We start from the raw sequence: 12,958 nt of genomic DNA, 5'->3' as shown, positions 1-12,958 counted from the left end.
GTGGGCTCTCAGGAGGCCCTCAGGGGAGGGGTACTGTGTGTGCTCGGTGCTCCGGCCGTGACCTCCCCCCCCCCCTCCCTCCCTGCTCTCTTCCTTTGCGTGGACCACAGCCCCAGAGGGCAGCAGGCCCCTGATGCAGCCTGGGCAGCCCCCCTGCCTGGGGTGGCCTTGCATGCTGGCGGGTTTATCGGGGAAATGCTCCTGATACACTAGGAGCAGGGGGGACATGGATGAAGGAGGGCTGGACGCTGGTCTGGCAGATGGGGAAGGGAGGGTGGGGGCTCAGGGTCAGCTTCACGGGGAAGCTGCAGCCTCTGTGGGCTGGTGAAGGATGAACAGGAGCAGGTCAGCAAGAGGTCATCCTCGGCGCCGGCCACAGCCTAGACAGCTGTTGGAGGGACCCCCGGACGAGGCATTTGGGAACCTCCCACGGCCGGCTCGGTGGGCTCAGTCATGGGCGTCACGGAAGGGAATACGACACGTTAACGGTGCCCAGGGCCCTCCAGAAGGGAAGTGAGGCTGGGTCCTCCCAAACACTGGGTGCTGGGTCCAGGAGACCCCACAGGCCACCTGACCGCCCATGGGCACAGAGGTGGCGAGACGGCTCCCACTCACCTTGAGCGAAGGGGTACCTCGGCTATGTCCCTGAGCCGGGCAAACCAGACGGCTACCCGTCCACCCAGCTGCCCCCAGCCCCGCCAGTGAAGCAAACTGCCCCCGCCAATCCCCGAGTGGGACCACCGTGTTTTGGGGAGGGAGGCTCCCAGGCCCCTCGAGCCGGGCCATGCGAGGAGAGGATCCCCAAACCCACTTTGTGCACAGGCCCCTCCTGAGCCTTCCCAGGAGACCCTGACACAGAGCACAGACCCCCAGGCACGCAGCATGGCAGAGAGCCTGTGGCCCTGCCCGCACATGGCCGGGCAGCATGGCCCCCTGACAGTTGGACTCGCCCTGCCAGATACCCCGCCAGGACGCTGCAGGCACTCCGCCACTTTGGAAATCCTACTCCTGCCCTGCCCAGGCCAGCCTGGAGACTGGCGACGAGAATCGCCTGACCGCCACCACGGGGGCTTCCCCAGTGCAGCCACCACCACACTCGCCAGTCCTGGGTCCACAGGGCTTCTAGCTGCTTCCAAAGCAGTACCCTTTCACCAGGAGCTGCGGAGGAGGATGCAAAGGACGGGACCTGAGTCCCGTTTTGTAAACACACACACATCCTCGAGAGCGTGGAGGCTGGAGGACAGGCTGCAGCATGTGCCTCTGGGGGAAGCATGAGAGAGCTTTCTTCTTTTTGCCCAGGTGTCTCCACCTCAGCTTCCGGACATTCGGGGGGCCCTTCACGGCTGCGGGGCCAGCCTGCGTGCCCAGGAACTCGAGCACTCCTTCTCTGGCTCCAGCAGCCTGTCCTCCCAGCTACCCTACACAACCCAAACTCTCCAGACACTCTAGGGTCCTCGGGGTCAAGGACCACCATTAGAGCTCCGCTGCACCTTCTCTCTCATGAACACGTATGTATCGTACAGCAAACCCACGTTCAAAATGAAAGCTACACCCCCCATGGGGCAAACCAGCCGCCCTGGGGCTCCCGGGTCAGACACAGCAGGTTCACGCCCCACACAGACAACACCACGCAGGCAACTTCCCAAAGACCTCGCCGAGAGGCTGGATACCACACCTATCCGAGGACACAGCCCCATATTCCCTCATCCAAACCAGAGCTGCCCCAGCTGAGCCCCCTCCACCATCCAGCTTCGCACCCAGGCAGAGTCCAGGACCCGCATCTATAAGAAGAGGAGAGGTATGCAAAGGCACACCCTGCGTTTGATTTTGAAATAAAATCTTGAGCAATAAAAGGTTTTGCACGGGCTTGGGAACGAGGCCCAGGGTGAGGCAGCAGCCATCTCCAGCCAGGGACTCAGCAGGCTGGGCGCCCATGTCTCACCTGCTTGAGTGACCAGCACCCTCCCTGCAGGGCCCCAGTCGGCCCCATGGGGTCCTCCCCCGCAGAGACTCCCTTTCCGAAGGGTATTCCTTCTCCCCAAAGGGTCTCCACCTCCCCCACAGGGCCCCCAATCCCCCTCAGAGCCCCTCCTCCCTGCAGAGTGCCCCCCAGCCCACCAAGGCCCGGGTGCCCGCGCAGCAGGAATGCTACAGTCTGGGAATTGGCACTGTGGCAGCCTCACCCCAAGGGGCCTGTGAGAGGTCTTGACCTCAGATGAGGGGTTCAGGGGGCTGCAGGTGGCCCTGAGACCAGGACAGCCCCCGCCCTGGCCACCTCGCTCCTGGGTAGTCAATGCTGCTCTTGGTGTGAGCAGTGACCCCACTCCCATGAGGGACCTCAGGACCACAGCACATACCTCCGCTCGTGGCCAACACACCACACCTGCCGCCCACAGCCCGGCTTCCACACGGGCACTGTTTGGCTGAAGGCCCGCACACAGGGCTGGCGGCGGCCCACCAGGGTCAGCTCCTGCTCAGCACACACATGGGGCCTGGGACAGAGGACAGACAGTCAGCACCCCGACTACCAACAGCTGGCAGGCAGCAGTCCCCCTGCATGCCTGCTCTCAAGTGTCCAGTCATCCGGAGCGGGGTCCAGACCCCAGGCCAGTCCCCACGGCAGGATGCCCAGCCAGATGCCCACCCCAGGCCTGCACGGGGGCTCAAAAGGAAAAGAAACAATGACCACAGGGCCACATCTGAGCATTCCCCCACACATGGGCCACATGCTGCCCATAGCATCGCTCCAATCCTCCCAAGACCCTGACTGGTTGATACCACTGCCCCCTTGAAAAGGGAACTGGGGGTCAGCGGGAACAGCAACAACGTTGACCCTGAGTCTGTCTGATGGCACTCCTAGGTTCTCTCTGCCCCACCATCCCGGCCTCAGAGATGTCCCCCGAGCTGGGCATGCTGGGGCACGCAGCTAAGTGGGAGCTTGCTCCTGGCAGGACAAGCAGAGCAGCAAGGTGTGGAAGAGACGGGAGTATCCAGGCAGCGTGGAGTGGGGGCATGCGGGGCAGGGGCACTGCCGGCTCCCAGTGACCACCATCCCTGCAACTTCAGGGGTTCCCCAGCCCTCCTGAGCCCCGACAGGTGAACGTGTGGACAACGAACATGCCCGCTCGGGAAGGAAGCGGTGGTGAGTGGGACAATGAAGAAGGGGCCCACCCTGCTCCGGAAGGTGAGGGGAGAGGCATCCTGGAGACAGGCCAAGCAAGATGTCCAGAGCTCGGCCCGCCCCTCGCCTGCCCTGATTCAGGGACCGGGTGGTCCCCACAGAGGCAAACTTCAGGAGAGATGGCAAGGCTTCACTGCTCCATGGGGTTTTTGAGCCGGCCAGATTCCACAGGGCCTCCGAGAAAGAGGGTCCGGCCCAGAGCAAGGCGCCTCCTCCTGCATGAGCCAAGCTCTAGGCTCGCGCCTCAGATGAGTCTGCCTTCCAAGCTGGGGGCACAGCAGGCCTGGAAAATGGGGCACAGGCCCCTCCCCAACTCCCACCTGAGGTCCCCACTCTGCCAGGCCACATCGGCCCAGCCCACAGCCCCTGTACCTAAAATCATCTGGCCTCATTTCCACCCTCCCACCCCACGCCAGGCAGGGACTTCATCATCCTGACAAGGCCCCAATGTCCATGGCTGGTCTGCTGGTCTGGCTGGTCCTCCCAGGCTCAGCACTCGGAGACTCTGGCCTGCCCTGGCCCAAGGCCGGCCACAGGCATGCACACCCACATACATGCACACACACATGCACTCACAAGCATGGGTGCACATACATGCAAGTACATGCACACAAATGCACGTGCATACATACACACTCACAAGCATGCGCACACACACATCCTTGCCCTCTGGCTCCAGGTGGCTCTGCCCACGGGAGGACCAGCAGGAGATGGGGGGGCGAGAGGAGAGAGAAGCTGGGTACTTGTCCTTTCTCGCTCCCCTCCTGCCACGGGTGGTTGGGCAGGGGCTGCACACCTCACCCCAGGCCACAGCACCCTTGGGTGCCCCACCTGCAGCTGCAGCTCCCTGGATTCCAGGGAATGGGCCCTCCATGTCCTTCACCTCAGCGATGGAATTGCCTTCCCATGGCTGCCACCCGAGACACCCTCTCTGACCTCGCCCTTCGCCCAGGGAGCAGAGTGCCATGCAGTGGGGAGTCCCCAGCTGCCTCTCCTGGGAGCTCATCAGAAATGCAAATTCTCTGGGCGCCTGGACCCACTGACTCAGAAGCTGGGGAGGCGGGCATCCCACTGTAACGAGCCCTCTGGGGGATACTGAGGCACACTCATGTGTGAGATCCACTAGCCCAGCAGCTCGCAGCACGGACCCTGCTGCCAGGCGGCCTGGGCTTGGACCTCAGCTCCCATGCACATCGAGGAGACTCGCGAGCTGCAGCATGTCTCCGCACCTCGGTTCCTCGCTGGACGATGAGGACTCAGCCCTGACCTCGCAGGCTGTCGTGGGGGTTAAATGAGCCAGTTCAGAAGGCTCCTGACAGCCATGTGGGTGTGAGCTGGTATCGCTACCGATGCTGGCGCACGCGGGCAGCAAACGACTGCTTCTCTATTCAGGGAAAACAGTGCCATTTGCAAACTGAAATCAGCCCAAATGAACTGCTACAGGTGTTGCATCACTTTTGTTCCAAATTCTTTTGCCCACACCTGTGCCTCGCAAGGCAAATACCTACTCTCAGCACTCCCAGTCAAGAGTGGAAGGGAGCGGGCCTCTGAGCTTCCTGGCAGCAGGCCCCAGCCTGACCCTGAAACAGCCCCCGTGCTGTGGGTGGCCATCATGAGTGGCTCCGTCATCCTCTGAGGATGGAGGTGACACTGAGGAGAGCAGTTACAAGCTTTAGAACCAACAACCCAGGCTTGGGGCCTGCTGCGCAGTCTGAGGAAAGTCACTGGCCCTCTCTGAGCCTCTTTCAGCATCTGTAAAGAGGGTGCAATGGCAGCAAGTGCCTCTACAGCTCCTGTGCTCTTGAGATGAGACTGCATGTCTGGAACCTGGCACGGACCCTGGCTCAGAGGAAGGCCCTGTGTTTCTGGGTCCCAGGGTCCCACATGCCCTGGGATGTCACCACCATGCCCTCCTGCCAACCCCAGCTCAGCACACAGGATGCAGCACTGGGGCCTCAGGGAGGTGACGTCACAGAGCGCAGGGGTCCTTAGGGGCGCCAGGGGCTGCAGGGGGAGCTGGGGCAGTGGTCTGGCCACGGGTCAGCAGGAGGAGGGGCAGGCCATGCAGAGCTTGGAAAGTCAGGACGAGGCAGGAGACTACAAAGTGAACACAGCTCCATCGGAGAGGGCTCATCGCAGCCACGGGGCCATCCACTCCCAGACAGAGCACGGCTCCTGGAGGCTGGCGGGCTTTGCCTAGAGCTGGGGGTGAGGGTGGGCACGACATGCATCTTTCCAGGTGGGTGTTCCAGGCCCCTGGGCTTCAGGGTGAGGCAGTTAGGCTGAGAAAACTAGGGACGGCCAACCTGGCCCAAGCAGGGATGGTCGGCTGCACACACCCCCGTGTCCAGGAGGCCGCGCTGCCAAGGAGCGTCTCCATCACGCCTGTGCTCCCGGGCTCCCGTCTGTACCCCCACAGCTGGCCTCTGAACGTGCATCCCCTGGCCTGGGTGCAGCGGGTATGTGGGGAAGCTTCTCGCTCTGGGCTTGGGTGAGCCCAGTTCCAGCCCCAGGGCCTGAGAGTGTCATGACCCCTGGGGTCCCTCCCACTAGACAACTGGACAGTAAGTGCAACGTCACCACGTGTGCAGCGCCAAACACAGGGCCTGGCGTGCAGCAGCTGGCGACGCATGCGCACTATGTCCCCTTCCGCCAGGAGAGGCGGGGAGGCAGGGCCCCAAAGGGGAGGCTCCCAATAGCTGCCCACGGTTCCCTGAAAGTATAATTCAGCCTTCTGACTCCTGCCTGCTGGGCAGGGGGCTTCCAAACGGCCCGAGGAAGGCTCAGCCTGGCAAATGGGGCCGTTCCAGCCCTCAGGGCCAGTGGGTCCAAGAGCTACCTCCAGGTGGGGACTTGAGCTTGGGGGACCATCTCTCCCTGGATGGGAGGGGTCGATATAACTAGCTGACTCTGAAGCACTGGCCGTTTTCCTGGCGCAGCTGCCCAGAGCAGACTCCAGTCCCGGGGAAGCAGAGTCCTGGAGCGGATGTCTCCTCCGAGCTGTGCAGCCCCAGACCACGGCTGGCCAGGGCCCCAGTGTGTGTGCACATCACCTCCCCGTCCCCAGACTCTGCTCCCACAGCCCAGCCAGCAGCCTTGGGCCAGCCCTGCATGCAGTCAGCAGTCATTCCAGGCCCAGGAAGAAAGGCAAGCCATTCTTCCACGGCAGCAGAAATTCAGTTTAGAGGCATAAATAAGAGTTGGATGTTTTGAATCTGGTCACATTTGGCCTATGGGAGCCAAAGAACCAGCCACTTCGTTCTCCACAACCCAGCGGAGAAACGGCTCCAGGGTCCAGCAGAAGAGCCTTCCCCTTACCTCGCTGAACCAGCGGCACCCATGGGGCAAACTGTATGTCGGGGCATGTGCCAGGTGCTTACAAGACCCGCGTGGGCAGCAGGGAGCTCAGTGGGAGTGGGGCGGTCTGAGGATAGAAGCTCCAAGTGGCTACACCCCAGGGCCAAGAAAGAGGGACAGAGGCCCCTAGAGAGGCAGCCACCTCTGCGAGTGGGAGGTTCCCCAAGGAGGAGGAGGAGGAGCAGTGGGTGGAGCCTTGAAAGAGCCCAGGATTTGAAGAGCAGGGAGGAGGGAGGGAGAGGCGGCTTTGGGAAAAGCATGAAGCAGGGAGAGACAGACCTCTCATGTGGCCACTAGCTGCTGGGTGGAAAGGCTTTCCCCAGCCTGGCCAGGGGCCTCCCGGAGCCCCAGGTGAGCAGGCAGACATCACAGAAACGGGCTCTGGCTCCCCTCCCGGGGCTCAGGGACGGGAGTCCAGGAAGAGCGATCAGCAGTCTGCACCATGCACAGGGCAGGAGGCCCCCTCTTGAGAGCGGAGCACTCTGTCCTCATTGGCAGAGCAGCTGCCCACCCAGCCAGCAACCTGGAGTTCCAAGAAGCTTGGGTGTCTGGATGTCCCTGGCCAACCAGGTAAAAAGCTGGCACACTGAGCAGCCGACCGCCACCAGGATAATCCCGTCGGAGGCTGGAGATTTCCCTGGACAAACTAAGCTCCCTGGGACGGATCACAGGAAAGAGGAATGTCCGGCAGAAGTCACGTGGAGAGTAGCGACCTAGCCACTCACATTCCTGGATGCACAGGCTCCCAGAGCCTGCTCCCAGGGTGAGGGTCCTGGGGGCATGGACTGACCCCTCCCCAGCTCTGCCTGGAAGCCTGTCCTCTCCATCCTCCATGGCCAGGTGCACCAGGCCCTCCAGGAGGCCCTAACCCGGGCCAGGCCAGGGCTGCCCCCCGCCCCCCTGCAGCCCCTCGACAACCTTTCCAAGCTCTGCAGGCCCCAGGCCCAGCCCCCTGCAGAAGCACGGCCCTCCTGCTCTTCTTCCAGACTGGCTCACCACGGCACCAGTGTTCCTTTGAGGCCAACAAAGGATCGATTTGCTGTTTAAAAGAGACCGCTAAACGGCCCGTTGGGGAATCATCTTTCAAAATTAAATGCATCTCGGCTGGCTCCCTGACCCTCTCTTCCTGCCCATTCTGGTACTGAATTCCTTCTGTCTCTCAGCCCCAAAGCACACGTGTTTAACACACAAACCAACTCCCGGGCGGCCCCCTGTCTGGGCACAACCCGCCCCTGCACAGGCCCCCCAGGCCCCAGGAGACAGGCTTTGGGAGGAAGTGGGAACTGACTGCTTCCTTTCTTCCTTCTCCAAGCTGGGCTCCCTGGCCAGACCCTGCCCGGCAAGGAAGGACTCAGATTCCCTCACGTCGGGTGCAGAGCGCAGCATCTGCCTGAGTGTACAAACCCACATTGCAGACTTGAGAGAGAAGAGGAAGGGGAAGGGGAGAGGCGGGATGGCCCTGCCACGGAAGCGCCCCCAGACCCAACCCCGGAAACTTGTCTCTTAACCTCCCCCTCCCCAGTTACGGCAGAACCACTGTTCTCAGAGCTCCAGGGACAAAGCCGACCAGGGACCGGGGTCTCTCCGAGCCCTCCCGCTCCCGCTACTCACATGCTGGGCTGCAGGCGGAGCAGGGCGCTGGCGCCCGCTGGCACGGCAGGGAGGAGCAGCACCAGGGTCAGGGCCACCGCGCGCCCCGCCGCCCTCGCCTCCGGAAGGAAAGGCATCGTGCCCGCGGCCCCGCGCCGGGTCCCTCCTCCGGTCCCTAGCTCACAGGCAGCCCGGGGGGTTCGCAGAGCCGCCGCCTCCACGCGCACCATGACCCCGGGGTACGCACGGGGCGCAGCCGCAGGTGTCCGCGCGGGGTCTGCAGAGCCCGAGGACGCTGCAGGTGCGGAGGTTCCGGCTTCCCGCCCGCGCCCCTGGGGCAGCGCGGAGACCTGCCCCCCGCGGGCGAGCCCTGTGCGCGCCGAGCCGCGCGCCCGAGAGGCCGGCCCGCCTTCGCCACGCCCCCGGCCGAGACCCCAGCCCCGACCCCGCCCACGGCCCGTCCCCGCCCACCACGGCCGCGCCACGCCCCCGGCCCGCCCGGCCCGCCCAGACCCCTAGCCCTAGCCCGGCGCCTCCAGTCTTCCAGTCCCCCCCAGGCCCGCTCCAGTCCTCAACCGGTCACCAGCGCCCCCAGTCCCCCCTCCCCAGGCCGGCGCATCCCCTTCTCTCTGCCCACTCCCCTCAGGCTGCAAGTCCCAGGTCCCATGCGATCTGAGAGACCAACCCCGGAGGGACGGAGCGCCAAGGGGCACGCCCCTTACCCCCTGCAAAGGCAGTTTTCCGCGGACCCCGGACCCCAGAGGCCCGCGCTTGAGAGCAGCCCTCAGCCCTTCGTCCCTCTTAAGTACCCTGGGGAACCGGCCTCGCCTTGTCCTCCTTGCGGATGCTCCTTCCACCATCCCCTCTGGCACCCTGTCCCCTCCTGCACCCGGCGAGCCCTCCCTGTGCCTCTGAGCACTCCCACTTGGCACCTACGTTCGTGGTCACCGACCGCCCTCAGGGCATTTTTATCCCTATTCTGCTCAGAGCGTTCTTGGCCGATGGCCTGGGGTTGGGGGCACCCACCTAGTCACCTGAAGCTGTGTGGAGGGCAAGCCCCCGCCAGGCCCAGCTACAGAGGCCCACAGATGATCAGCCTCACTTGCAACGCCTTCCAGGGCCTCTTCCTTGGGACTTTCCTCCTCCAACGCTTCGTGGGGTCTGAGTGACCTGGAAGGCTGAAGAACCCCCACCCTCACACAGAGCATTGGCTGGAGGGGCTTGGGAGGCGGAGACCCCCAGCTGTCCAGAAGCAATGGAGATACAATAGTGCCCCCCATCTACCTGAGTCCTGCACACCACCTGGAGGGTTACAGTCATCCTAATTGGGGGGGGGGGTGTCCTGTCAGGTCTGCCGGCTGCCACTGTACTGTACAGATGGGGAACCTGAGGTCAGGGGGCAGCACCCCCAAGTCACCCAGCTTGTAAACTGCAGATCTGGGAATCGAACGCAGGGTTCTGGCTGTGGGGACCTTTGCTAAACCCCCTACTCTGTTGCCTGTAAATCAGAGAAGACCACTCAAGTGCAGACAGTAGACAAATGTCCGGCAAGTCTGATTGCCCCATGGCAGGGAGGGCATCTCAGTCAGCACGGGCTGTGTAACAAACACTGCAGACCAGGAGGTTTAAACAACAGACGTTTGTTTTCTTGCTGTTCTGGAGGCGGGAAGTCCAAGATCAAGGTGCTGGTGGTGGGGTGGCTGGTGAGCCCACTTCCTGGTTTGCAGAGGGTCCAGCCCCTCCCTGTGTCCTTGCAAGGTCAGGGAGACAGAGAGAGAGCACGAGCAAGCTCTGGGGTCCCTTCCTCTTCTTATAAAGCTCCAGCCCTAGAGGATCAGGGCCTCACCGCCTGACCTCATTTAACCTTCATCACCTCCTTCAAGGCCCCTCCAAATACAGTCACATTTGGGGTTAGGGCTGCAAGATGTGGATTTGGGGAGACACAGTTCAGTCCACAGCAGGGTGATTTCACTGTCTTCTGAAACCCCAAATACAGGCTGGCACCTGCTTGCTGATACCCCAAACGTGACCCTTGTGTGCCTGCTGGGCTCCCAGTCTTACTCCTCAGCCCCTCGCTGGGATCACAGCAGCAGGGCTGACCCACGCCTGGGTTCCCGGCCACACTCTCCCAGGCTCCCTGACACCTCGTCCTCCAAAGACAGGCTCTGAGTGCCCCACACTCCTGGGGTGCTGTATCCACAGTCCTGGGGTACAAGTAGGCATTTGTGAACCCCAAGAGCTTCCCAGCAGGTCCACCCATTTCTCCGTCTTTACAGCTTACCCTTCTCTTCTGGACCTGCCCGATAAGTGCGTGTTGAATGACTGAGTGAACACCTTTAAGATGTCACCAGCCTCTCCTCTGAATTCCATCCTGCCCCCAGACAGTGGAGTGAGGGTGACTCATGGTTTCATAAAATTCCCCAGTTTCTCAGAGGAAGAAGGAAAGAATTTGGGTGGATCCATGTTTGGTGGGGCCTGAAATATATAAAATTGGGGGGCCCTCTTTAAGAAAAGCAATGTAAATAAAAGTTATTTTGCTAATTGTACAAAAATACATGACCCGGTGCACACATTCCAGTCCCCTCCTGCCCCCAACTTGGAAGGGCCCCTGAAGTGCCCACCCACCCCACTGTCCAGGGCATCTCGTACAGGCACCAAGGGGACAGCCCTCAGGCAAGTGCCAGGTGGGCAGGCAGGTAGGAAAAGGGTGTGCTCTTCTTGCTGGAAGTCCCTTTGCTCGGCCACCTGCCCTTCCCCAGGAATCCACTCGGTAGGTCTGTGGCCACCCCCAGACAGAGCCGACATTCCTGGGTGTAGGTGTGGAGGAATGAATCCGCAGCACAGAGCTCCCCTCTCAAAGCAAAGCCACCCTCACGCAGGCCGTCCGGCCTCCCTGATGCTGCCCCCAGCACGCCCGCCCGTCTCCTCTGCCCAGTCTGAAACTTGAGAGGGGGGCAATGGGTAAGCATCTGATGGTTCGAATCCTACTGTGTTTTCTGCACAGATGACCAATGTGCCACAAGAGGGATGCTTAGACTTTATACGTGAAACAAGTAATCGAGCTGCACGTATGTGTTTAGTGCTCTCTCATAAGCGGATTTCACTCAAGGAAGTTTTCTTTTAGGGTCACCAAACCAAACAGATGACACACAGTAAATATCCCCTAAGAATTATCTATCTCTGTCCATTTTCGAAATAAAGGGACAGTGTGTGAGACGCTGCAGACATTTTCCTGGTCTGTACTTTCAGTTTTAATACAGTTGACGATGCTTCCAGATGATATGTTTCTAATTTTGTGTACTCAAACGTATAGTTTTGTTTTTTAGTTTAAACAGTTTTTTTTTAAAAGAAAGTATGGTTTTTCACTCTGCTGTTTCTTCCATTGCTTAGAAATAAGCAGTTAGTGTAGACAGATCATGAATATGTTCTTTCTTCACTGACTTTTTGTATGCGTTTATTCCACATGGGATTTACCCTGCTCTGTGCCGGAAGGCAGGACTCTCACTAGTTGTCCACTTGTGCCGGTGCCACCTGGCCAGCCTGCTTCCACCCACGTGACACAGCATCTCAACTGGACAAATTGCAAATAGGATCTGCCTGTGGGCACTTCCACTGACTCTGGCGCCACCTCCAAGTGGCTTCACCATCTGCCCTGCAGCCCGCAATGAGACAGGTGCGCCATGGTCGTCCTTCCAGAAGCTGCTGCTGACAGGCGTAGGTGACTGCATGGAGCACCTCCCTGTCCCTGCTTTACATTCCCCCGCACACGACACTAGTAATTCCCGCCCGTCATTCTTTCAAATGGACTTTGGAGTCCCTTTATGCAGTTCCTTCAAAGCTGCACTGGACATTTTGTTGGAATTGCACTAAACGTATACGTTAATGCCAGCAGAACCGACGTCTTCACAGTAATCCAACCTTGAGAAGGGCAAGAGTTATCGTGGGAAGATTCACCCTCTGGCAGGGGAGAAGAGGCTGGCAGCCCGCACTGTGGGGCGCTGCCCCTGCTGTAGGGCTGGAGAAGTGAAGCCCTTGGGCCCCACGCTGTGCTCACAAGCCTCTGTATATCCAAGGCATCAGACTCCCCTTGAGTCGAACTGGAGCTCAGGAGGGAGTGTTGCCCACCTCGGGTCTCAGGTCCCAGCCCAAATTCCCATCCCGGAAGCCTTTGCCAACCTGTAGCATGACGTCCCCCTTCCACCTTGGGATTCGCTGACTCGACTTCGCAGGTACAGACACCGTCTGCTCATCACCATCCCTTGTGTTGGTGGGTGTGTGACACCCGACGGAAGGCAACCCTCTCGGGCCAGAAAGAGAGCCCTGCTCAGCAGGCACCAGCGAGGAAGCCAGGCGTTGACAGCAGCCCCACCTCAGGCCTGGCAGACACTCACTAGCCCGCTGGTGACACCCCAGTGGCCTCTCCGGGCTCTCACGTGGAACTGGGCCTGGTGTGGAGCCTCCCCAAGCAGAGGTGGGAGAGAGCACCGTTCCCTTTCACATCAGGCAAACACAGCAAGGTGTGGGGAAAAGCATTTTTAAAAGACGCTGCTTTTCAATATTTTTGTCTCATTCTCTGCGGGAAACAATAAAGATGGCCTCTGGTCCAAAGAAAAATAACATGGGGAGGAGGGAGAGCCCCCCACAGCCGGGCTGGTCGTTTCCATACAAACGGCTTCCTCCCGCCGGCCCAGAGCCACCCGCTGCTCCTCTCCTGTGGTCCACTCGCATCCCTGGAGGGAGGGAAGACAGGGCCCCACGGAGAGGGCTCCACACAGCCTCTCAAGCTCCCGCACCCCCTTGTCGGCTGTCCAAGAGGAGAATCTCCGTCTG

The 12,958-nt window shown here is 60.9% G+C and overlaps 1 protein-coding gene across 20 annotated transcripts in view; it reads right to left on the bottom strand.

Annotated features, from left to right (window-relative positions):
* MEGF6 (multiple EGF like domains 6) overlaps positions 1-8,509 on the bottom strand; it is a 101,160-nt gene extending 92,651 nt beyond the window's left edge. For 6 of the 20 annotated variants that reach the window (XM_070511275.1, XM_070511278.1, XM_070511281.1 and 3 more), the window contains exons 1-2: positions 8,150-8,498; positions 2,358-2,492 (exon numbers count right to left, since the gene is read on the bottom strand). In XM_070511275.1, the coding sequence (XP_070367376.1) occupies positions 2,358-2,492; positions 8,150-8,358 (344 nt within the window). In that variant the 5' untranslated portion in view covers positions 8,359-8,498. Of the gene's footprint in view, positions 1-2,357; positions 2,493-8,149 lie in introns of all 20 variants that reach the window. The other 14 variants (XM_070511269.1, XM_070511271.1, XM_070511273.1 and 11 more) reach the window with 6 other exon arrangements.
* Positions 8,510-12,958: the final 4,449 nt, after the last annotated feature.

The sequence above is a fragment of the Equus asinus genome, chromosome 5, assembly GCF_041296235.1.
Source record: "Equus asinus isolate D_3611 breed Donkey chromosome 5, EquAss-T2T_v2, whole genome shotgun sequence".
NCBI classification, from domain to species: Eukaryota; Metazoa; Chordata; class Mammalia; order Perissodactyla; family Equidae; genus Equus; species Equus asinus.
Note: the sequence above shows the minus strand (reverse complement) of the source record. Positions and strands in the feature narration are given on the sequence as shown.